This window comes from Thermobia domestica, chromosome 6 (genome assembly GCF_964235325.1).
Source record: "Thermobia domestica chromosome 6, izTheDome1.hap1.1, whole genome shotgun sequence".
NCBI lineage: Eukaryota > Metazoa > Arthropoda > Insecta > Zygentoma > Lepismatidae > Thermobia > Thermobia domestica.
In genome coordinates this window covers 97,596,140-97,624,082 of record NC_137459.1, presented here as the reverse complement: position 1 = coordinate 97,624,082, position 27,943 = coordinate 97,596,140, and the positions used below count along the sequence as shown (strand labels likewise).

The window sequence follows — 27,943 nt, the reverse complement described above, 5'->3', positions numbered from 1 at the left end:
CAATAACCTGGTATGTGAATAAAATCTATTATCCTCCCATTGCTCACTGAAAGTGCTTCTGCTAAGTGGTGGCTTGTAATACGGCGATCGGTTCGTTCCTACACGAGTGGATTTGATGTGGAGAACGAAGATGGCACAATTCAACTTCATTCCCTTTCATGGATTTAATCCTCTTTTGCCACCGTCCAACAGTACTCCTGTCCAGTACAAGTGTTTCACAGACAGCACACATATGTATGTGAGTATTTATTACACTTTCGTTCTCGGGCACCAAAAATTCAATTATTACTCTCGTTTTGTTGTAAGCGTGCCATAGGTCCTCCAACTTTACTCACTACTACACCGTTACCCCCCTATCAGGCGAACGTAAAACTCCGTACACAAACTATTATCATTATAGTCTGACTGAGAAGAATAACACTTAAATAATATTGAACGGTAACGGTTAGTTAGTCTGTTAAATTGAAATTTAGCATCCCTTTCAGCACCGAGGCGTTATGAGGTGTGGATTTACAGCTTAACGTGGGATCTGAAGTACATGAGTTCCTACTGCGAATTGAATCGGGTCTCCCGCGGTGAAGGGGAGTACACTGACCACAGAGCCACAAAGGAATTCTAAACATATAAAGAAGAAAAATATGGTGCATTACTTTTTGAGCAACCCCCATATGTTTTAAAATTCGTGTAATAAACTAAATGCTCTCCAGAAAAAAAAATGTACGTTGCGTAGTAAGCTTCCGAACCAAAATGAAGATTGCAACATACTTTGGACGTAAGTAAAAGCATTTTCCTACATCGATAATTAGTTATGTGTAAAAATTTCATGAATGTGATTTTCTGCAATTTATCTAAAACAATATTCAAGTCAGTGTTACTGGGGGATCGCTTTTAGCTAGTGATTACATAAAGCCATACAACTCTAAGAACTTGAACCCTTCCCCTGGTCTAGTTGTTAATGCGCGCCTTTAGTGTATGGTTCGATACCTGGTTCGATTACCAATGGATAACTTTGAATTTTGAACATATTGCGGTGGTGCAGATTTCACATTAAACTTTGAGTCCATGCCTCATAGAGCCTCGGTGCTGAAAATGGACGTTGAACTCCACCGAATCAACCAACCATCGAATCAACGAGTTTACAAGCAAATTACATGTTTGGAGGGCCAGGCGCAGATGTTAGGATATGTTTTACATTAGTAATCCTTCTTTTTTTAAACTTGAGACAAATCCTTTTGGGAATTAATCTCGGAACAGCCTCTTAGAATCTTATTTATTGTTCTGATTCTTTCGAAGTATGTCTTGTATTAATTAATTTCACTCTGTTGTATTGTCATTTTGCTTCGGCGCTATATGACCAACTGACCGATACGTGTGCTTTCTGCGCCTGTAGCCCAGGATTCGATCTCGTGTGGAGTACTTTTGTCGAGTATGCAAATCCAAGCAGTCATTTGAATCATAATTTAAGCAGTAGTTCCGTTTCGTATAGCCTTAATCTTGTATAAAGATATTAGATTCAATCAATAAATTACCGTTACTTAATTTACTTCCAACGTTTTCATAATTGTTAATAAGTTTGTGCTTATTTACTAACGAAGTTGCCGATATAGGTGTAAACCATTTTACATTAGGCAATATTTAACAATGAAACATGAGAAGGAATGTGGGAATCGGCCAATGTCTATATTTGAAGACATATTCTCAGCATTCGTCCTGCGAGACTGAAGAAACATTCCGCGATAATACTCAGGTAACACCACAAGCCAAAGTATTTATACACAATACTTCCCGGGATCGGAAGGTGAGAACTTTAACCGTTCATGTACGCCATTCGGCAAGAAAAAACAGAAGCAAGAATACTCCAAAGAAACCAGAGCTTATTCACAGTAAATGAAAATGGCATACAAAGTTTCGGACCAGAACGTTTGGTAAAATCATATATCAGTTGGATAGGATATATCTCACGCACAAATTATAGTAGAAATCAACATGAACGATTACATCAAGTACTATGCTCTGTGGCGTATTTAGGGGGACTATCGGTCTCAAGCCCGCCCCCCGAAATAAATTTGTTAGTTTTTCTCATTCCACATATAACAATAATCCTTCTTACTATTTCTAAGAATTTCATCGACTTTCCGTTTTCTTATGCTCTTTGCTCAGAAATAATACTGTATTTGTCAAGTTTCATCTTATGTAAGAACTGCGTTCTTTTTTTTTTTTTTTTTTTTTTTTTTTTTTTACATTCTTCTTTCGTCCATTCTACTCTTGTTTCTTTTTCTTAGTTGTTGCTTTCTTTCGTTTCTCCCATCATACTTTCAACAATTCTTAGTTGTGATTCAAGTCGGCAGTCGTCAGTAACACCAAAACTAAGAGGAGCTGATAAGCGAAACTGGTATTCCACACCAACTTGCGTGGATATAAACATAACTGGACTAGTTATTATAGCAAAGGAATATTTATATCGTTTAGTTATAAAGAAAGATAAATGTTTCAATTAAAGAAAATCAAGAAGGGGAATAAGTAGCCCGGGAAATTAGGTAGGCCAAGGGGATGCTTCCTTTTTCTTCTATGAACAGAATAAAAGGATAGATTCATTGCTAAATTTTTGTGTTATCATATGTCAGAAGATTCACCAGTCTGCAATTCTTGCCATTAAAACTGCAATCAGTATATTTCAGCTTCAACTTGTCTCAACACTTTTTTTTTTTAAGGTAAAAACGTACACATATAGAACTGAATATTTCCATTAAAAAAAAATGAAATCAGTTAAGTTGAAATGAGATTACAAACATTCGACGTGTGTTTGCAGGAGCGTCATTTCAGATTTGCCTGGGGGGGGAAGAGGAGTAAGATTCTCCGACAACTTCTAGTTTCACGTTTTCTCCTAGCATATTGGTAGACAATAGACTAAATATATTTAATTGTCAAACTCAGGTGGGCAATTGTACCCCTTCCTTCCCCAATAATGTCCTTGTGTTTGGGGTTTAAAGAGTGAAAAGGCAAAAAATATACGTGCTTATTCACGTGTTGTGCATAGCTCCCTCGAATCAAAATCGTAAATACGCCACTGGCTATGCTTATACGGTTACAGACAATTTGTTTTGTTGTTTTCTTTAATTTTGATTTTATAAGTTTATGTGGCAATTAGTTCTCAGTTTGTTGTATCTGGAGAACTGTGTTAAACCAGAATTGCTCCATGAAGATAGCATGTTGGTAGAACTGCTTGTTAAAAAAAATGGCTCCTCAAGAATGGAAATGTTTTAGAAGTTGGTGAAAAATTTGAGACACAAACTGCATAGCTTCCATTAAATAGTAAGAAGTACAACTAAATTAGTGAAAAGTACAACTAAATTAACACATGAATACGTCTGTTTCACGGAAATGAATAATTGTATACAAATCACGAAGTTGATTCTTTTGTGTTTTCCATCAAGTAAACACATTCATACAAAGCTCCACTTCAACCTGCCAGTTAACACTGTACTGTCGTGTTCAGTCACTTGAGAAGCTAAAGCTATCTTCATACGGCATTTCCTTCCCTCCAAAGGACACTTTAGGGACTGTGTTGGCAACGTCCGGAAATCTCCCAGCATCAAAGGGCGCTTTTTTTATCCTTTGTGAGTGGACATTCAAACATGGGAAAAGTGGTGCGAGAAAGATAGGGGACCGTTGTGGTATGGCAAGTGCGTGGCTTGGATCGAACAAAAAAAGAAAAGAAAGAAACGAAAGAAGAGGGCTTTAATGTAGCAGCTTTCTTTGCAGTCATTCACGCACTCGAAACAAGGTTATGGGAAGGAACACTGTGTCAACAGATCTCAGAAATAAAAACACAAGGTCTCTATCTTGCTCTCTTCTGGAGGAAGAAGAGCTTGTTCATGTTTGTTTCCAATGTAGACAGTGTATTACGGATTAAATGACTGAATTACAATTCCCCATATGCAGCAATTGAGCTGAGCGTTAGTAAAGCTCTTACGCGCCCTAACATCATAGAGAGTAGGCCCAACAGTGGAGAATGGCCCACCAACTGCCAACTTTGGCCCTACGTTATAATTGGTCGCTTTGCTGAGTGTTTGCCAACTCAATAGCCAACGGAACCACTACGAAAGAAGTAAAGTTTTGATTAGGAGTGCGAGCTCTAAACTGTTTGCAGAATGATGGAAAATTGTTTGTTGGCCAACGTGCTTATTATTAGTCAGTATAGAGCCTACCAAGTGTGCTTGGTCGGGCGTTCACTTTGCGTTTCGTAGATAATTCAAGAATCCAAGAGCTCATAATTCCACTTTTCCACAGTGACATTGGGCAGTTGTGACAAAGTATATAAATTGAAACATCTCTGATTATTCATGTTATTGAGGAATAGTAGTCCAAAATCATTTTCCTTTTTTCAACATTGAAATCTGTTATCATATTTGTATATCACAAATAAATGACTAAGTTGGAAAATCTTGATATGCGTACTTCACCCTACATATAGGCCTAGTTAAAATACAATTGTAACTTTTATGTACTCTGTAAATTGAAATACCGTAGACATAGGTAATGAGGGAGTGATGACGGTTCAAGCTCTGCCAGGTTAGCAGTTAGATCTTTCTATGTCATTTTGCATTGAGTTCGCTACCCTCAACGGGGCCTGCAATCACTAATCTTACAAGGGACGTATGCGAACCGTGACAGCTAAATAATTATGAAAATTGGTACCCTGACTAATTATGGATCGCTGATGATCCTGGTGATAGTCACTTGTTGCGGAAATGCCTTGTTTACCCGCTACTTACAATACATATACCAGACAGTGACAGGGTTAGGCTGTGCCGAGTTATACCCTTAAAATGCCGGAAAGAGGCAGAAAATGAAAAATGTGTGCAAGTAACCTTATAACTACTTTGGTAGACGTGACCAAAAACACGGCAGTAGTGTCGCATAAGCAGTGTTGCCACCCCACACAAACATATAGCTTTTCAAATAGAGCATATACCATTTTATGGCATTAAAACAATTAGTATAAAGCGTGAAAGAAACTAAGCAAAAGGTGGGTTATCAGGGTTGCCAAACAAGGAAGATACAAAGCTCTGCAAAGGAAGTATACATACACCAATACACACAATAATTCTTAAATTCCATAACAGTTGCATTAAACAGAGGTCTCAAACTGTATTGGCAACTATTGATTTCAATAGACGGTGTGCGTCAAGAGCCATGTGTCACACGATCCCTTTCCCGTAATTATTCTTGCGCTAATTCCAACATGGCGGCTTTTCAGATGTCTCCCATGATTCACATTACGTCTATTCAGTGGAGCTCAATATGAATTCCTCATATCCAACATTTGATCTCCATCCCTCTACTCGTTTCAAAATTAACATGGCATTTCTAGACACTTTCTACGTTCTATCGTCGCACTTTGCTCTCACTTATCTCCCACTCTGTATACGGTCTACCACTAAACACCCTCCTCTTTTTCTCTGTTTCTTTTGATGCTGAATCCAGTGCTAGCAATCATTTTCAGCAATTGAATTCACCAAATCGAAATGTTCCCTTGTGAGTATACAATTGTAACTATCTTCTGTGTAGTATTTCCTTGAATATTCTGTTATAACAGAAGTACTGGGAGCGGATACTGGGTCTTATGTGTCACGTTAGTTATATTCCAAAGTTACGTTCCTAATAATATGTCGCATATCACTCGAAAGAAAAAGTTCAGCAATGTTTAATATTTAGCTATCACCAATAAATAAATGTTTCGCTACAGGAAAGGTTCTTCGGTTTATTTCTTTGATATTTCATAAGTGAACATTGGCCAAATAGTACATATTTCAAAGTTTTAAGTTATAGTGTAACAATTTAGTAATTAATCAGAAATTTCACTAAGATTCGTCTCAGTTCAATGAACAATATCTCCATAGAACAGATTGTTTTAACGGAAATGGACTTACCAAATATTAATGTAATCAAAGGCAAGGGAAATATATTTAAAAATTGACAGATTGTAATTTTCAAACTAAAGTTTTCTCCTTATAATCAGTACAAAAAGTTGCTCAAACTTGTTACTTTTATACCTTATGTGGCAGTGTTTATAGAGAATGAAAATGGAGATAAAAAATAAGGTAAAAAACGGAGGATAAAGCTATAGAGAAACCAAGTAAATAAATTCTTTATTACATAATCAATGGGGAAAACCTACTGTTAAGAATGCATTAGCTAAAATTCGAGTTTTTATCGTGTCTTTTCCTTCGTGTACTTTATATTATTTTGAGACTTTCAAATTTCATCCTATTTTCCACCGAAAAGTACGAACTAGAAAGTAGTAATTTCTTGTTACAATTTAATTCAAATTCGTCATAATGTAGACCACAGAAAACACTTCATGCTGTTTATATCGTAAAAATGAGATCTACTAGTATTACAACAGGGGGATATTTGAACGATCGGTCGTAGAAATTCATAGATTCCGATAAACAGAATTTAGATGCTCTTGTCTTCTTTCTTACACGATGTAAAATTTGATGCAGTGGTAAGTTAACATACTTGTTTTATCACAACACTAAACTTTTAATCAGTATCAAGAGAAGAGCATGAATCGTGCGTCAAGAGTGGCAGAATGTGCTACTGGATCAGAATGGGTCACGGTGGGTGGTGGGTCAGAGTGTATCATGGTAGGTCATGAATCCGAATGGGTAGAGGTGGGTACAGTGGGGCATGGGTTAAGCTTTCATTGACCAACACCATCTCTGGTTGCGACTAATGGAAGGGCAATCTTGTTTAACTATGTTGCTAATATATTTCTGCAATACCCGCTACTAGAGTTTCTTTGACACGTTGTGCTGAACTTAGGCCAACGCTCATCCAGAAATTTTTATTGGGAAGGATTCAAAGTTTGAGAGTCCAATACTGCAAGGCACTACGTCTGTGTAGTATTGAACTGGTATTATGCTAACTCGAAAAGACAATAAGTAATTGTTAAGTACTGACACCTATATTCTCAGAAAATAATATAACTAGATACTTTGTTGTAATAAAAGAGTACAGATGAAATGTAAGATCAAATCTGCATGCTATATCAATCATTTCTCTGCTTAGTAAGTATAGTTTTACACATAAAAAGTGTACAAATGTTTGTTGAGTGATGAAATTTTGGGGGTAGTTCTGGACCCGGTGGACCCCGCGTGGGTGCACGTCTGACTCAAGCTTACGTTTTAAAATGATAATTTGGGATGAGCGCATGGTATGTTTGTTTGTGTAGTAAGAAGCAAAAGTGTCCATTTAGATAACCCCAGTCAACCTTGAACTGATATCATTCCAATATCACTATCACTTGACCTCACGTTTCGAACATCAATCCAATATCACGATCACCCGAAGATTTTTTTTTTTTTAACTTTTGAAAAAAAAAAGGAACAAATGGAAGATAGAGAAGATACGGAAACGTATCTATAAGAAAAATCATGCTGTTTTGTTTGTTTATTGAAGTTTAGCGTCTCTCTTTGCAGCATATAGGCTATATTAGACCTGGATCTACTACAATTTGTGGTGAAATCAGAACCACCGTAATGGGTTCAAATTTCAATGCTCTTTTACTGGAAATTCAATCCGATATTACGTGCACCAAGGAAATCAAGTAAAACACACACCAGCCTAAGCTGTCTTCATTTAGCAGACGTATTGCTTGCAACCAAACATATGACTTTAGGAACCTTGTAGGGTACTTTTGTTGACACCGGAAGTGATCAAACTACTTGACTCGTCCATTGAAAGGCATCATTCTCATCATCATTTTCATAAGTATTCTACTATTACTGACACCTTACTTGCCGCAAATTTAGAAGCTTCCATGAATTGCGGTAATCTCTTTGCTCTGACATAAGAATTCCTCATCAATTGTACTCTTCATCTTTCCCCTCTGTTACTTACCTTCTATAATACTGTACCTTCAATACTGCACATGCGTGATAAGACTATTCTTAATTTCCTAACACTCTTCATTGGTTTTGCGTTTCACCAAGCTAATTTTTGCAATTCTTCCCAATACCCACAGTCGCAACACTTCCATTCGTATTTCATCGCTCTCATAATGCTTATGTTTCTGTCCTATTAGTACAATATTTCACTCGAAATATTTAACACCATATTTCTTTAAATCTAGCGACCAAGAACATCATTTTTCTTAAAATTTTCTTTCGACATCCTTACCCTTAGTTTTGTTTCCGTTCACTTTTCGCATCTTTGTCAGGTATCTAAAACTAGTTTCCTGTTTTAAATTCTTCTAATAGCGGCTCTTGAGGGAAGTCGCATCGGTAAAAACAAATAAAATTTATTTCAACAAACTAAGGAGACAAAAGGTTACCTAGTTTACTAAATTGTGTATACAGCTTCTTAAATCTGTATCAAGCTTTCTTATTTTAGTTTGTGGCGATAAAAGAGTTAATTTCTACTGATGTGACTTCCCTCAAGAGCCACCATTGCGTCCTTCCTTGCAAAAGCGAGTCAATCCTGTAAGTTCATGGAAGTATATTATTTCTCTTTATTCTTTACCACGTTATACTCTACACGAATGAATATTTACCTTGTGTTTGGAAATTGAAGATAAGACTATTATTATTATTATTATTATTATTATTATTATTATTATTATTATTATTATTATTATTATTATTATTACGGTATTAATAATAATAATAATAATAATAATAATAATAATAATAATAATAATAATAATAATAATAACGTAGTTACCATACTAATAATATGTATAATATAACAGAAAATACTGACAAAAGAAATTCGTAAAAGCGATCAAGTATATACACCTTCACAATTTAATTTCAAACTTTTAAATACAAATTTACCTTTGTATCAACTGAAAACAACTATGTTTTAATGTACAGAATTGAGTAATTATAAATGCTACTCTTGTTCAGATTTAATCTTTGGGAATCACTTTACCCATCAACTTATAATATGCTTCGAATTTTGGTTAGTTGAAGTCAATGTCTTACCTGCAACTCCTAGGATTATGAATAAGATTGCACAGACAGAGGCAAATACAGTGGCTCCACGGGGATAAAATATTGATTCAGTATTGTTCATTGTCTTTTCTTTTTTTACTATATCAACTTCTTTTTCTTCAAAATATGACCCAGCGAGGAACTCATCAACCATAAAAGTAGTGCACTATTACTTCCTCTATGAGATACCATAATGGTAATCAACTATGACAGAAGTATCTGCATTTTAACACGAAATGTTGACCATCAAGCTGTACGCTTAAGACTGGAAAAAGAAGAAAATCATAAAAATTAGTTCCCATTATATAAAATACTTTTTATATATCAGTGACGTAGCGCCAATGGAAGCCGTGGAAAAGCTGCTTCCCTTGAGTATGAGTAATGCATTAATTAATGTATAATGCAATAATGGTTTAAGAATAATGCAAGATATTAAGAACAATGCATTAAGACTAAGAGCTCCCCGTAAGTAGAAAACCACGCTAAACGACTGTGTGTATTGTAAAAGTCCAGTGATATCTAAAGGGCATACGTTACTTATAATGGGTTGATAAAGCGAGTATAGTTTACTGTAACCTAGAAAGAACAAGAGTGTTATAATAATTAGTGTTCTCCGCGAAACGAGACGGCACAAGGAATAAGGGTTTCTCGTCTCCTCTTGATTTTCAACCTCGTCTTCTTTTGATTTTCGAAAAACTTTTTAGTCTCGTGTCTAATTTTTGTCTTCTAGTTTTATAAATTTGTATACAGTACTTATGCCCTGATTGTTTCTCTTAATCTCACCTAGAAGATATCAGAATCCTTCCGCATCAAGAGAGATCCTTGAAAGGTGTGATATACCGTTTAAATCACATTTATAATTGGAATATATTGTATAATGACTTGCTTATCTTTAAATTTTGATTTGTGTGTGTGTGTGTGTTTCTACAACCACATTATCAATTTATAAAAACGTAACCAAGAAAGTTCTGTCGCTCTGTGTTCAAGTGGCTTTCACACCGTGAGTTGAAATGGAACGCAAATGGAGATAAGGCGAAGGTCAGTTGTTGGTATGGGAATATCCAACATACTACCTGGTTGTGGCAGTTCAGTTACACAGTGAACTTACATAAGGGCAGAGTGAACATGTGACCTCCACAGAGCGTCATAAGGGCGTATGTTCTGTACGAGATCAAACTGGAGTCAAACACCGCTGCAGCGAGGCGGAAGATATACCAGACCTTTGGTGAGGCCGTCGTGACTACGCGGACAGTACAGCGGTGGTTTAACAAGTTTAAGGACAATGACGAAACACTCGAAGACGCACCACTTGCCGAAAAACCAACATATCGTTGTTGAAGATGTGACACCTCGTATGTCCAATTTCTTACTTTTTCAGGAGACGAAAAAAACTTCACTATAACTATTCACAATATTAATATTTCATACCTTCTAAAAATTGCGTTATCCTTTTAGGAAACACTGACACAGATTCTCTCATCACAACATAAATGACTATAATATGTTGAACTTATTTCCATACGAGGTATCGCCTGAAGTTGCCAACAATCTATATGAAAATCACCACTATAATCGATTGTTTCTCAGCAATCGATTTCTTGTGACTTACGAGGGTTTGCTAGAACATAGATTATGTTTTTCTCATCAAGTATATGCCAAAAACTCAAAATCGCAAACATTGGACATATGAGGTATCACATCTTCAAAAACGATATGTACAAAATGAAGATGATCTTCAAGTAGAAATTGAAAAAAAAAATGAAATGAAATCTTTGAGTTTTACGTCCCACGGTTATGCCGGTTAGGCTAAAGGAGACGGTGATGATGAGTAATGAATGAAATGGTGGAATGAAGAAAGTGGGAGGAAACGGGAGAACTCCGAGAAAACCCACGCACACGGTGTTTGTTCACCACAAAGTTCACTTGGCGGGGGCTGGGATCGAACCCGGGACCCCAAGCACCAGAGGTGAACGCTCTACCACTGAGCCACCGCGGCCCGACTCAAGTAGAAATTGAGGCGAACAGTACTCAGACATGTGAGGAACTAGGACTACAATTAATTGTAAGTGGATAAACCATACGGAGCACCTCCATTAACTTGGGAAGCACAAGTTGGATCAATGGGTCCCACATGATTTGACTCCGGAACCAGTGGCGAAATGTAGTATGAGGCTCTGAGGCTGGGCCTACCCTATTTTCTACCGTATATTTTCTTTATCTTTGGTTTCTTACAAAATAGAGTCAGTACTTCAATATTTTGCCTTTTTCGGTTACAAAATAGTAGGTTGGAAACACTCGGAGTCCCTTCCGTCTGAGCCTCACCAGCTCGCTAGACAGGTTTACGGGCTATGTTGCTCAGGGAGCGAAGCTATTATCGCTGAGATTGCACACATTGTTGGGAAGGTGCGAAGTCTCGCCTCTGGGAGTTTAGTTTTAGCGTTGAAGGCATCTTTCAATGCTAATATGTTGTAAAACGATTTCCTTAACACACAATAAAAAGTTTGTGTAGAATTATGCATTTCTATTAGTGATAACTTGTTTCATTTAGGCAGAAATATTACTCTCAGGAGTTATTCAGAGTAGCTGCTGTTTTCCTACATGGGGCCTGATCCATAATAGCATGTAGAAAGTCTGACACATTAAACATATGTATAAATTTAACAAACGCTACCGTACAGGATAAAATAATTATATTTGTATGTAATTTAAGTTTTCCATTCCATAGAATCAATGGCGTATTTACGATTTTGTTTCGGGGGCTTTGCTTGTTTTGGGAGGGCTTTGCTAACCTTATTACAGGAAATGGGAAAATTCTGTAATATATATAAAACAATGAAAAGTTCGATAAAATTTCGGTGAGTGCTTAAGCCCGGGAGCCACCTCTTTAAATATACCACTGCATAGAATACAATATTAAATATCTTGCGTTGATTCAAATAAAGTTCTTTCTGAGCATTTAGATTTCTAGTGAAATCATTATGAGGTGATGCATTAACTAAATGCAGTATTATACTTGCTTTGAAGTGAGAGGTGCAAATAACAAACGCTTATCCAAGAAATTTGACAGTGAACTCAAGAATGTACTTTCTTTTTTTCTCCCTTCATTTTCAAATATGCAGGAAATGAAAATAGCAAGTGAGTAGGAAATTTCTCTCATCCCCCCTGCAAATCCTAGACAAAAGAAAATATGAACTGGACTTCAAAATATTTGTAGTGGGGCTAAATAGGAATATTCCATTAACACACTTGTGTCCAAATATTTGCTTAATAATAATAATAATAATAATAATAATAATAATAATAATAATAATAATAATAATAATAATAATAATAATAATAATAATAAATAATAATAATAATAATAATAATAATAACAATAATAATAATAATAGACTATTTTCCGTCTACTTTTGTTTATATATTCATGCTCGTGTGAAACAGCAACAACAAAAACTACTATGTTTACATGCATGTAAATTCAACTCTAAACAGTGTTAGAAATGCAGAAAGTTCTTTAAAATAAATAGACTTGGTAGTATTTTGTTTAATTCAATAAGAAAAATAGAGTTCTGGTTAATTTTAAACATTTTATGATACATGAAATGTTATTTGTGTTATTAGTTTGCCGGGCCTACCGTACTTGTGGGTTTACGTTTCGCCACTGTAAGGGACAGAAGGCAACGCGAGCAGACACCTGTGTTTTTTGCTGTCTCGTTTGTGGAAGAAGCCATTTCTGGACAGGGTGATAACATGTGATGAGAAGTGGGTCCTGTACGAAGCTCCACGGCGTCATCATCATTGGTTAGCATCCCACGAACCGGTTCCAAAACAGCTGAAACCAGCACTGCACCAGAAGAAGATCCTCCTGTGTGTTTGGTGGACTGCTCGCGGCATCGTGCATCGGGAACTGCTACCAGCTGGTCAGAGCATTAATGCAGATGTGTACTGTCAGCAGTTGAGCCATGTTTAAGAAAAAAATCAAATCTCTGGAGCCAGCACTTCTGAATCGCAAAGGGGACCTCCTGTTACAAGACAACGCTAAGCCCCACGTGGATAGGATGACTCAGAACACCATTCCACACCTTGGATGGGAAACACTATTGCATCCGCAATACTCCCCGAACATTGCACCGTCCAATTATCTATCACCTGTTCCATTCCTTGGACAATCACTTTAGAGGACGCCAGTTCAAATCCCTAGTAGAGGTGCAAAATGCACTTGATACCTTCTTCGCTTCACGGCCCACCAAGTTCTACCGCGATGGAATCCATGGCCTTCCAGAATGTTGACAGAAGGTCGTGGATGCTGATGGGGACTTTTCTGATCTTTCAAGTACGTTTTAGGTGACATATCGATGTTCGAATGTGGTGGGTGAAAAAGCGACAGAACTTTCTTGGTTACATTTATAGTTTATATTCTATGAGTCATGTATCAGTAAAACAATGTTGCTCATGAGACTGAAGAAAATTTCTCGTCTCGTCTCGAATTTAAAAAGATGTTTCTTTTCTCCATTTCGTCTCGTTTTAGGGACGATACGAAACACTTTCTTCTGTGACTGTGAAACATTGTGTTAAAATTTTCATTAAGAGAAGTAGTATTTTGATATCTGGGGAAGACGCCTGTTCTCTTACATACCAGAAACCGCAGATATTTATCTTGAATTATTTCTATTCTAATAGAGTTTTTCTTCGTGTGGGGGTTCCATATAATAGACGCATATTATAATTTTGATCTAACAAATGAAAAATATAATTTCAGTAAAGCATTTGACTTATTAATTTCCCTTCCCATTTAGAAAATGAATCCAGGATTCCTATTTGTGTGATTTACAATTTGATTTATATTATGTTCAAACGATAGTTTGCTGTCATATATTACATCCAGATCTTTGACACATTGTTCCCCCTTTAATTCATTGAAGGTACTAATATAACTAAAAAGAAAATGACCAGTTCGTCCTGAAGATCCAGCACAAGAGAATCTGACAATGTTATGCCTTTATACACCCACTGTAAATAAAAATCAGTTACGTTTAAAGTGTTAACAAAATTACCAACGCAAATTATCATCGTAAAAAAAAAATCAGATTTTAGATTTTTAGATTTTACGGATCTCAACTTTTTGCAAAGATCATACCCAATAGCAATGCTCCTTCTATATGTCCACGATCTATACAGTTCACTATTGTAGTGTGATATGAGCTTTTGTGTATCATGAATTTGGTGTTTTAACCCCTTTCTGCATGTTTTTTTTTTCTTTTAGCGAAAAACAAAATAATCAGTATTGGAAATTCTCATATGGGAACTTGAAAAATGAATTAAAACTTGAATTTTAGATTTTCACTTAATTCCAACGAGAAATAAGTAAGTGCCATATATGACACACTTACAACTCTCAAAGAACATGCCAGATGACACCAAACTCTCTTATTCATACACGTCAATATCTCACACAGCAGGCAAAACAGTCATTTGGTGCCTTTGATAAATCAGAAAAAAAAACTAAAGTGAAAAAAGAGTATGTGCCATATATGGCACGGCATGCGGTAAGGGGTTAACATATCCTCCATGTGTCCATTGTGATGCATTCATTCCTCTAATCACAGGGATTCCCTACGATTTGGTAATTAATGCATTATCAAAGCTATTTACCGAGAAAAGATTTTCCTCTCTCCAAAACAAGGTTAAAAGATCAACTCTCTTATGATGTCACGTCTGATCTTTATAACCTTAGACATGTATTCGGACATGAGAAAGGCTATAATTCATTAGAAAAAAAGAAAGAAAAATGGAACTTTTATCTAATGAAAAAAAATTGTAAGGCAAGTTTTATATCGAAAAGAAGGCGAGTGGAAACGGATAAAATCCTATTTATAAACAACAAACACCCGTCACACTCACGCTAATACATGTTGCTATATCCGCTATTATTTGACTGCCTGACGTATGACTGATGTCAGTTCGCAACTTTACCGCACACACAGATGAATCAAACGAGATATACTAGGTGAAGGACTTCTAACTTTTAAAAAATATAAATGTAACTAAGAAAGTTCTGTCGCTATTTCACCCACCACCTTCGAACATCGATATATCACTTACGACGTACCTGGAAGTACGTCACTTAAGACGTACCAAAATAGTCCCCATCAGCATCGACGACCTTCTGCCAACGTTCTGGAAGGCCATGTATTCCATCGTGGTGGAACTTCGTGGGTAGTGAAGTAAAGAAAGTATCAAGTGCATTTTGCATCTCTAATACGGATTAGATCTGGCGTCCTCTAAGGTGATTGTCCAAGGAATGGAACAGGTGATAATCGGACGGTAAAATGTCCGGGGAGTATGACAGATGCAATAGGCGTGGAATGGTGTCCCGGGTCATCCTAGACACGCAGGGCTTAGCGATGTCCTGTAAGAGGAGGACCCCTTTGCGATTCAAAAGTGCTGGGTCCACAGTTTGGAGTTTTTCTTGAACACGGCTCAACTGCTGACAGTACAGTTGCATTGATGCTCTGACCAGGTGGTAGCAGTTCCTGATGCACGATGCCGCGAGCAATCCACCAAACACAGGAAGACCTTCTTCTGGTGCAGTGATGGTTTCGGCTGTTTTGGAACCGGATCATGGGATGCTAACCAATGATGACGGCGTCGTGAAGCTTCGTACAGGACCCACTTCTCATCACATATCAACACCCCGTTCAAAAATGGCTTCTTCCTCAGATGAGACAGCAAGCGTTTCCTTCTGTGCCGGGGTCAAAGCATGTGGGACCCATCGACCCAACTTGTAGTGCTTCCCAAGTTGATGGAGGTGCTGCCGAATGGTTTTTACACTCTCACTGAATTGTAGTCCCAGTTGCTCACATGTCTGGATACTGTTCGCCTCAATTCCTGCATGAAGATCTTTATTGTGTACATCTGTTGTCTTCCCGCACCTGGTGTGTCTTCGAGTGTTTCGTCATAGTCTTTCAACTTGTTAAACCACCGCTGCACTTTCCGCGTACTCATGACACCCCCACCAAAAGCCTGACATATCTTCCGTCTCGCTGCAGCGGCGTTTGACCCCAGTTTAAACTCGTACAACATACACGCCCTTATGACACTCTGTGAAGGTCCCATGTTCACTCTGTCCTTACGCAAGTTCACGGTGTAACTGAACTGTCACAGCCAGCTAGTATGTTGGATATGTCCACACCAACAACTGATCTTCGCCTTATCCCCACTCGCATTCAACTCACGGTGTGAAGACCAATTGAACACAGACCTCGACAAAAAGCGACAGCACTTTCTTGGTTACCTTTATACTACTGACGTCAATGTATCTCAAAAATATATTAAAAGCTTAGTATACAGTGTAGCGCTGTATAGATCAGAAATACAGTCAGTTCGAAAAGTATTGAGTTATTGAAGTATCTAGTTTACGTTTGTCACTTTCAAAGGCAAAACAGTCAAAAGGAAAGGAAAACTGCAGTACCTTGTTCGTCAAAGTATTATTCGGCTGCTGCCACACATACTTTTACCACCATTCAACTAACGATCGATTGAATTTCACGATTAATGAAGTCTGGAGCCTGTGATAGCAAGAAATTCTCAATTACACGTTGCAATACCCTGTCATTAGGAAGTTCTTTTCGGTAAAGGAGTGATCGAGATGTCGAAAGAGGTCGTAGTCAGTGGAAGAGATCCCAAGGGAGTGTGATGGGTGAGAAAGGGTTTTATAGTGCCAACCATGGAAAGTCTGTGCTGTTCTTCTAGCAGGTGATTCTCATGCAGCATGAGGGTACTGTGTTTACTCATCATTGCTAGTTTCTTATCTAAAAGATTTCTGTGCATTTCATGAAGCTTCAGGACTATAAGGATCTGCAGTGATGGTTGTGCTTCGACGGAAAAGGATATGATGAAACACTCTCCATATAAAAACAATATCTGCGGGTGATTTTGTAAATTGCTCTGGACGTGAATAATGATCCAAAGAACCACTGTCCAAATAGTTTAAAATTGTCGTAGTAGGCAATGTTTAAGTGACAGTCACTTAAGGTGAATTCCACTTTTTCACCTTACTGATTGCACTCAACCACCGAAGGATAGTGGTATAGTGTATGTCTAACTCGTCTTTAATTACACGAACACCTTTCCAAAGATCCTTTTCCGCAGTACTTTAGACGAGCTAACCAGAACATGCTGTTGATTGGTGACAGTGGGGCTCATTTTTCAATATTGTGTCAATGGCACAAAAAATCATATATTAACGACACATGGTATGTTCATTCACAACTCCTGGTTCAAATGGACTGTTGATGTTTTTCACGGCTCATGCGCAGAATGTATGAACTTGTAAAGGAAAATCATTTGCAACTGTGCGTTCTGCATGATGCAGTTTCACATGACTTTTCAACAACACACTGCCTTTTGATTGACTGGGTACCGCAGCTTATTTTCTAAACATGTATAAACTTTTTCACTTTGTACACGTGACCTCAGTCCATCCATTGGTTGCATTAAGAAGATGGTTTCCCACCAGTCGTAAAATTAGACATTACAATCTCACCAACCCAACAGATGAAAATCAAATTACATGAGTTTTATTTGGTTTAACCCCATGATTATGCCCCAAGGCTATGATGGTAAGAATGAATGAAGTGAAGGAATGAAGAAAGTGAGAAAAAAACATGAGAACTCCGAAGGAACCGAGGGGCTGTTTGTTCAGTATGAAATCTAATTGGCGTACGCTGGGATCCAAGCAGGGACTCCATGCATCAGAGCTAACATACTTCCATGAAAAAGCTTTGTGTACCGTGATGAATAGAAACGAGAAGAAACACGGATATATATTAAAAGAAGTGTTTTGTGCTCGACGAAGAAAAAAAAGAAAATAGCATGACTGGTCATTTAACCCTTTGTGTCCCAGTGGTTACATCATGAAACCACATTTTAGAATGCTGTCTCTCTGTTTTCCGTATTTCCTTCTGGTTACACAGTAAAACTATGTTGTAGCACTGATAACTGGTGCCATCTGATGTACAGAAATCTGTTAACTCTTACCTAGATCAGACAATGAAACCACATACAAAGACAATAATGAAAAATTAAGAACAATATTTTCTATATATTAGCCTCTAAGTAACATCTTGGATATACGCTAAACATTCTATTTTAAGAATAATATTTTTAGGCATGATCCACAAAGGGGTAACGTGTCATTCAGAACGCGTTAAAACAGCGTTTCTCAATTCATGATTTGCGGACACTACGGGGGTTGCAAAAGAGTGAAAGGGGATCCGTGGGACATTTTATTTTCATTAAACTTTATCTTCTCATGTTGCTTACACCTGGGATATTTGTAATGTACATTACCTAGATTTTGCCAAATAAGAAGAATAGAATACTAAACGATGAAAGAAAAAATAATGAAATTATTAATCCATGCTGAAAGATGCATCATCTAGCATATTAAGTGAATATTGCATTCATAATATTAGGCCTAACTAGCATGATTGTATTTTTTCGAATATCTACATTTACAGCGGTATCGCACTGTCATTAATAATATATTTAGTTGCGTAAAATCATTTAATTTTTTTACGATATGGAAAATGTGTTTAAAAAAATATTTCATGGGGAACCACGTAGAATTAACACTTGCTACAAGGGTTCCACAACATTAGAAAGATCGGGAAACGTTAAGATATTTGTGGTATGCTGTAAAAATAATAAAATTTTCTGATATAACAGTCGCATGCCAGGAATTATGCTCTTTGAATGTCTGTAGTTTAATTCTGTTACACTTTCCTAATATTACGAATTTTTGTAAAACCATTTTCCGATACAGATTTCACAAAAGAGACTACATGCTCTATGACGTAAGATTTAGAATATACTTGGAACTGCTGAAATTGATATAGATTTTTCTTCTAGGAAACTAGTAATTCCTAACAATATGATGGAACGCGAACCAAGTGCGTTCAGTGAAGGGAGTCAAATCTACTTTTGAACATTCTGGATACTTATATTGCAACTTTAAGATGTCTATCTGAGGATGCTTCCAGATATTTAAAAATTCATGTCCAGCTATTATAAATAATTTTTATAATGAAAGAAATAGTATTAACTTTTCCACGTCCTTGAACGTGCCTTAGAGCCGCGATAGCTCAGTGATAGAGCGCTCACTTTTGGTGCATGGGGTCCCTGGTTCGATCCCAGCTCGTGTCACGTAAACTTTGTGGTGGACAAACACCATATGCATGGGCTTTCTAGGGCTTCTCCCGTTTCCTCCAACTTTCTTCATTCCAACATTCCATTCATTTCTCATCATCACCAGGGGTAAAAGTGAGGGGGAACGCGAGGTGACGCCATCCTCTCACCTCCAAAAAAATGTGTACAGCTTTCTTCCAGTTCCTAAAAATTACAATGGGTAAAGATAGGCAGAAGACGAAGTGACGTCATGCCGTTACCTACCGTCCTCCTAACTTTTCAGATCCACTTTTACCCCTGAGTCCCCTTAGCCTAGCCGGCATAATCGTGGGACGTAAAACCGAAAGATTTCATTTCATTTTTTTAAACGTGCCGTACAAACTTCGTCCTTTTCTTCTAATAACTTTCGTATTTCAACTTGATTCCCTTATACTTTTAACGAACCATATGGCTACTCTTGTACATGCTCTGCACTTAAAACAAAATGTTTGATGCATGCATAGCTGGTTTGCACTTTTTTGTTTCTTTTAATTCACGTGTTCTGTTCAAACCTCTCTCCTGGAATCGAATTACAAATCACGTCTACTAAAGAAAACCATGGAAGTGACAAACGATTGAGTGAGTTTTAAGCTTCGTGAGTTCTGAAGCTAAACGTCTTCGTCAATATGGTTTCATATTCTTTTCAAGCCATCATGTAACTGATTTCTTTAAATTACTGCGAGAATAACGGAGAGTGCGTTCAAAGAGGCCTTTGGGGTCAGCAAAAAGCATGCTGTCATCGAGGGACCTCAGACATAAAACAGAAGACCAACAGAACAGTTAGATCAAGATAAAGACAGAAATTAAATACGCAGTTTCTAGAGCTTTATTAAAATTATTGAAAATTGTAGCTTTAGCAGCTCATGAATATTAAAAATGTCTACACTAGATATGTAAGAGGAAGCAAATTTCCTGAAATCATAAATGTGGGGGGGGGGGAGTCTATTTTCCGGCAAAGGAAGACGCACTTAGTCATACACACTTTTTATACATAGAAATACACACAAAATATTCTTCAACGCTTAGCCTGTAGTAAGGAATTAATTTACCTCTCGACAGCCCCTGTTTTGAAATACAGTTCCTAATCTTTCACAAAGGCAGTATTCATTATCGTCAGGACGAGCAGCAGTATAATGAACGCTTATTAATGCTAGTAGTATTTTTTTTGTTTTAAAAAATGAAGAAAACGCTTCAGAGGCGACAGCTCTCTCAATCCTTTCATTCATAGCTAACAACATCGAAGGCCGGCGACATGGAAAAGCGAATGTATCACTGTTGTCCCACCCACTGTGCAGAGGAGGGGGGAAAACATCTAAAAAAATTATTTCAGCGAACACACCATGTTCCAACTTGAACTAGACCCTGATGCTTTAAGTATTATACGGCAACTTATTTGACCCACGAATTAACTGTAATTTGTTATACTTTGTAAAGTTCTTACAGAGATAAACGTAAAACTATCTTTTGATAATATAATCTGTTTTATTTTACTTCAAATTAATTCCACTACATTTTAAAATGATTATTTGTTTTTGCGAACAAAACTAATTCGAAATCATATCAAGAAACAATTCAAATAGTACTAATTATATTTAATTATTAGACTTTTATAATTTGTTGTTTTAAATGCCCTTTAACTTTACAAACAAAAGAACACATAATAAGTTTTGATTTATCTAATTGCATCTCTAAACACACAACAATTTGGATACAAAGATTTTCTGGATAATTTAAATACAAGCTACAATTCTCATACTTCAAAACATAACGAATGAACTATTTGTATCGCATGTAGGACCTATTTTAGTCTACGTATGAGGAAACCATAACACATTTGGCACATTTTGGGTTATCAACGCATAATCTTTGAGTTGAGTTGATTTTGAGTTTATCGTCACATTCAGTACCGAGACTATATGAGACGTGTACCTACAGCTTAACGTGGGATCCAAACCACATGAGCACCTGCCAGAAACGTGTGAGGCTTCTTAAGAACCTACTGATCACGCAGACTCTATAGAGGAAAGGTGTTGCTAACTTACACTCTAAGAAAATTCTTATCTGATAAGTGCATTTTAATTCTGCGTGTTTTCTACACAAATTAATGTGCCTCTGATGACTTAATGTCTGAACTAAACTTTGTTTAACTGCTAAGTCATCAACCCATGTACAAATAATTTCTGTTTGCTATCTGAAAGCAGTGGCGGCGCTACACGGGACGAGGAGGGGTAACCGCCACGCCAATATTTTTCTAGCCTCTCTTCGTTCCCATTTTTCTATGTGCAACCGGTGAATAATAATAATAATAATAATAATAATAATAATAATAATAATAATAATAATAATAATAATAATAATAATAATAATAATAGTAATAATAATAATAATAATAATAATAATAATAATAATAATAATAATAATAATAATAATAATAATAATAATAATATGTACAACCGATAATAATAATATTTAAAGCAAAACAAGCGTGGTTGCCCGCCTCCTCAAAATGTTTCTTGTCTTCCCTCTTGCCCCTCTACTATTACGAGCCTAGCGCCGCTACTGCCTGAAAGACATTCTTCTCACTAATAAACGAACATCGTAACAAACTACTATCTTTATTAACATTAAATTGGAGTGAAGAGAAATGAAATATTTTAAGTTTTACGTTCTACGGTTATGCCGGCTAGACGAAAGGAAACGATGATGATGAGAAACGAAGGAAATTGTGGAATGAAGAAGGTGCGAGGGAACGGGAGGACCCCGAGAAGACCCACGCATACGGTGTTTGTCCACCACAAATTTCACTTGGCGCGAGCTGAGATCGAACCAAGGACCCCATACACTAGAGGTGAACGCTCTATCACTGAGCGCTGAGACAACGCGGATTCTACATCAAATTGTATTTGGATGGATTCTACATAAAATGAAACCAAAGTCAGCTTTATACCAATTACTTCTACCTCGAATGCTACTATGCCGACATTATCTGGACTTGTTGCACTCTCAGAGGCAAATTTTTGCACAGAGGATATATGGAAGCTTATGCCACGTTACCAGATTTCTGGAAGTTTATGGTGACTATTTCGAAAATAGCCAAGGTGTGTACTTGCATATCAATTACAATAAATTTCTTCTGCTATGCTTTTTAAATCGACTTTTTTTTTTTTTTTTACATGCGCCTCGTATATTAGATTATTTTGTTTTCGCCTTTTCTCACCGCCCATGTCAATGGGAACTCAACTTGGACTTAAGCGGCATCGGGAGTGTTATTATTCATCTAAGCAACCAAGCAAATTATGAAATCGACACTAATATTGGTTGATTATTTTCACATATCACCCCTTCCCACCCCATCCCTAGGAATGCTAGGGATATCTTTCCCCTATAATATATTTACTCAGATAGCAAGTCATACGTGTTTCAAGTTTGGTTGAAGTTTCTGTAGACTTTCTAGAGTTATACTGAAACATACACACATACACATATTTATGTATGTATATTCCCAGACAGCACAATGCACGTACAGTACCCGTATAGTACACGTACAATTGCACGGATGCAACATGTGCATTACCTGTATAAATGTACGCCTATACATGTGATGCACATATGTGTCACAGGTGCTATTCAACATCTTCACGTGCGCAGTACATGTGCAATGTACACGTCCTGCACAAGTGATTTACATCTACCGCACAGGTGATTTACATGTAGCACGTATTCGATTTACATGTAGTGCACAGGTAATTTACATGTAGGACAGAGGTGATTTACACGCAGTACCCATATGGTTACATACAGAACACAGATGATTTCCTCGTAGTGCAGAGGTGATGTAAAAGCATATTCGAGATCCAACGAAAAAAACAATATGAGTTTATATATATTTGATGCCTTACGCTGTAACACCATCTGTAACACTAAACAATTTTTGTAACGTTTACCCGTTCAAAGGGTTGCGCCCTTTCTTCGGTAAGAGTTAGATAGAATAGCATGAGAGGTCCAAGTTATCATTAGAGGGTCCAGGTGCTATTTAACTATCAATTTATTAGAAACTTTATTCATTTTCATGGGGAGGGTCATCAATTGGGTGAGGACAAGCTTCAGGTGCAGTGAGTGCTGGTCCAGACTGGCTGGCTGGCATACAAGATATGGTCTTGCTGGAACTTCGGTGCCTGAAATGAATAGATACAGCAAACATATGGTGGTTAGTTGAATACTTGAAGAACTATGAAAGCATTATTTTTAACAGCTAAGTATACGACAGTCATTAGATGTGGAATGATGGTGAAGGGTGAAGTGCTACGACGCCATAACACATGGGTAATGTTATTTAGACAAATACTGTTATCTTCTGTTCCTGGGGCGACGCAGGAACTGATGGAGACAAAGGCAGCCCTGTTAGTGGATGTTTCTACTGTGCATGAGATGGATAGATGAGTGGTGAAACTGTGCCAGGATGATAAATGTCAAAAACTTCTGGATCAATGTTGTCTTGGCAGATGTTGAGATGGTAAAGGGTCATCAGATGCTCACAGCGGGAGTGTCACAGTCTCGGTCATTGCGGAGGATGCTCAGGAATATGGGATGAGCAGCTTCAATGCGTTCCTGAATATACTTTGAGCGGAGAGCCACAAGATGTGTTAATGGTGGAGGAAAATTGATGCGCTCATAAAGAAGGCGTGTCGGATGCGGGAGAGGATGCGAAAGGCTAAACGAAACGCATGGCGTTCGAGAATGGCCAACTTAAGATAATATTTAGGGGGAGCTGATATCCAGGCTGTGTGGCCATAAGTTAGAATTAGGCGCATGAAAACTTGTATGTATTGAGAAGGAGAGAAGAATTTAGACCCCACGTGGTACCTGTTAGGCGTTTTAGTAAGTTGAGTCGGTTTTTAGCTTTCTCGATGACAGTAAGAAGATGAGGCATCCAAGTGAGCTTGGAGTCAAATACAACGCCAAGATATTTAAGGGTACTATGGATTGTAACCGGACTGTTGTCTACATGGAGGCATAGCAAGTGGGGATTTCGATGGACCCGTGACCTTTGTCCAGATGGTAAGAAAACGATCGCTTGTGTTTCCGTAGCGTTGATTGCCAATCGCCAGATGTCGCACCAGTCTACAAAGGCATCAATGGCCATTCGAAGGCGATATTGAATTGTCCGACCGACAGCCAGAAGTGTTGTATCGTCAGCAAATTGGAAAAGTTGTACGTTAGGACTAGTGAGCAAGTCGGATACGTACTGCAAATATAATAGGGGTGAAAGAGAAGATCCCTGTGGAACGCCAGAATTCAAAAAGACTGGAAAGGACAGTGCATCATTGATGGAGATGTAGGCAAGTCGGGCTGTAAGAAAGGAATGTATAACTCTGATGTAAGAGCGGGGAAGTTGAAAAGAGTATAACTTGTATATAAGACCCTGGTGCCAAACTTTATCGAACGCCTTTTCTAGATCGAATGTGACCAGACAAGATGGATGGCCTTGATTGTATTGGTTATATATAGAAGTACTGAGACGTAACAGGGGATCTAGAATGCTAAAGTTGGGTGGAAACCCAGCTTGGTGCAACGGAAGTAACTCGTGATTCTGCAAATAAGATGTGAGATCAGAAGGAGGCTTATTAAGCTTTGGGAAAAGTAAGATTTTTGACTACTTCCAAGTTATGGGAAACACCAAACTTTTTTTTAACAAGAGTTTCATTCCCATCCAATGGATGGGCGGGCCGTAGAAGGCAACACCTTCTCTGTGGCCAGAGATATTACACCAAACTTTTTTTTGTCGTCTACCCGGTTAAAGGGTTGCGCCCTTTCTTCGGGGAAGTGTTGTATTAGGAATGTTGAGGCTACAGAAATTGTGGTTGGTCTAAGGGGTTTTCCTTTATTCATTCATTATTTTAAGTAATTAACATATATACAATAGAGATTAGTTGAAACAGGTGACACAAAAACATAATAATAATAACAAAGGTAATATGTGCATGGAGGCTATTAGAAATATGAAACAAGAAAATAAACTGTCAGTGCATGTAGGCTAAGTGCGTGAATATAATAACAAATAAGAAAAACAGTAACAGAAATTACAACTCAACGAAATAATATTTAGAAATGATGATGAAAATGAGGATGAATTGTACTGGACGCCACAACACTAGGTTCTGTTAGTGAACGGATGCTGTTATCTTCTGTTCCTGGGGCTATTCAGGAACTGATGGAGACAGAGGAGGCCCATGTTAGTTGGTTATTACTGTGCATATGATGGATAGATGGAAGATGACAAATGGCGTGGATGATATATAGCAAAGACTTCTGGGTCTCGATTGACAGGATCCATTTGCAAATGATACAGTGTAAGATAGTGTTGGAGCGGAGTGTCGACGTATCGTGGCGGTGCATCATTGTCTCGGTCATATCGTAGTATATCCTGAAGCATGGGGTGTCGTAAATCAAAGCGTTTCGTGATGTAACGAATGCGAAGCTGTTCTAGATGGGTGAGCAGTGGTGGAAAGTCTATGAGATCGTAGAGAAGTCTGGTTGGGCTTGGTAAGTGAATTCGATAGGCCAATCTAAAAGCATGCCGTTCCATTATAGACAATTGTTTATAAAATTTGTCGGGAGCTGCGGCCCAAGCTGTATGGCCATAGGTTAAAGTAGTCCTCATAAAAGCTTTGTAAGTGTGGAGGACAGTAGGTGGTCGTAAACCCCAGCTGGTGCCAACTAAACGTTTAAGTAGATTTAGTCTGTTCTTAGCTTGAGTAACAATTTTCTTAAGATGCGGAGTCCACGTAAGCTTTGAGTCAAATATCACCCCAAGGTAAGTAAGAGATGATGTGAAAGGAACTGGCGTGTCGTCCACGTGAATATTTAATAAATTCGGATTGCGAAACACTCTGGATCGTCTACGTGGTGGTAGAAAGACTACAGATTGTGTTTTCGCTGAGTTAATACTCACAAGTAAACCTTACGTTTGGGTGAATCGAGTTGCTGACTGAGACCCATATGAGAAAGTAGTACTAAATGTGGTCAGTATTTCAGTGAAGTTGTAGGTGCGAAGCTCCAGGGGTTTAGGAGATACAGCTACCAGAACATCACATGGAAGTACAGAATAGTCTTCATACAGTTGGAGGTAAAAGCTCTGTAAGACCTCTTGTAACGACAAAAGGTGAATAACGAATATATGGGTACATATTAGGACTAGAGGGAAGTCATATAGTAAGGGTATACCTGACGGCGGCCATCTTGAAATCCGCCATTTCGAATTAAGGTTAAGTTTTTAAAATAGGAATAGGGTCATGTGATACATCATTTAAGGCGCAAATTTAATAAGAATAACAATGGTGACGTTAATTATGATTTACGCGCAATTGGTAAAAAGTTACAGGGAAATTAAATATTGTTGCAGCATAGACCCTATGTATTAGTCCTTTACCCCACCTTGTAAATGTTGTGTTAATAATAATAATTAAATAAAAAGCAGGTGGATAAATATTAGGTCTATGCTAAGAGTTGTCTTGATGGCGGCCATGTTCAAATCCGCCATTTTGAATCAGACAAAAGTTTTTAAAAAACGCATAACATTGACACCTTATTAATAGCAAATTTTACCATAAATCCAACGGTATAACCATTTTTGCTTTATCATTAACCAGCACAAAATTAAGTGGATCGCTCCTTACGACTACTGCTTTGACGGAATTGTTAACCATAAATGTGTCAAGTGTAACTCGATTGCCTTTGTCAGGTGTGCTCACTGTGAGCAGAGCATTTGTGCAAGTCATGCACTATTTTCTGAACTACATATTGATTGTTCTAATTGAGGACTTTTCTGGAAGAAAGGCCCAAGTTCAATTATGACTCAATTCCACTTTGGTCATTTTTCCTTAAATTAGCAACTTGTTTATGCGATAACAAATGCTGGTTAATGATAAAGCAAAAGTGGTTATACTGTTGGATTCATGGAAAAATTTGCTATTAATAAGGTGTCAATGTTATGCGTTTTGTTTAAAACTTTTGTCTGATTCAACATGGCGGATTTGAACATGGCCACCATCAAGGCAACTCTTACCATAGATCTAATATTTATCCATCTGCTTTTTATTTAATTATTATTATTAACACATTTACAAGGTGTGGTAAAGGACTTCATACATATGCTGCAACAAGATTTAATTTCCCTGTAACTTTTTACCAATTGCGCGTAAATCAAAATTAACGTCACCATTGTTCTTCTTATTAAATTTGCGCCTTAAATGATATATCACATGACCCTATTCCTATTTTAAAAACTTAACCTTAATTCAAAATGGCGGGTTTCAAGATGGCCGCCGTCAGGTATACCCTTACTATATGACTTCGCCCTAGTCCTAATATGTACCCATATATTTGTTATTCACCTTTTGTCGTTACAAGAGGTCTTACAGAGCTTTTACCTCCAACTGTATGAAGACTATTCTGTACTTCCATGTGATGTTGTGGTAGCTGTATCTCCTAAACCCCTGAAGCTTCGCACCTACAACTTCACTGAAATACTGACCATATTTGGTACTACTTTCTCATATGTGTCTCAGTCAGCAACTCGATTCACCCAAACGTAAGGTTTACTTGTCAGTCTCCAGACCTGACACCAACGGACAAATGTGTCGATAGCTGGTTGCATGAGTCTATTAATACGCTGGATAGTGCGAGCTGTTGTGAGAAATGCTGTGTCATCGGCG

The 27,943-nt window shown here is 37.5% G+C and overlaps 1 protein-coding gene across 1 annotated transcript in view; it reads right to left on the bottom strand.

Moving 5' to 3' along the window:
• The window catches only part of LOC145688113 (protein trapped in endoderm-1-like), a 109,844-nt gene that overhangs the window by 26,267 nt on the left and 55,634 nt on the right, over positions 1–27,943 (bottom strand). The window contains exon 2 of the mRNA XM_081761865.1: positions 8,994–9,267. Within this exon, the coding sequence (XP_081617991.1) occupies positions 8,994–9,156 (163 nt within the window). The 5' untranslated portion in view covers positions 9,157–9,267. The remainder of the gene's footprint in view (positions 1–8,993; positions 9,268–27,943) is intronic.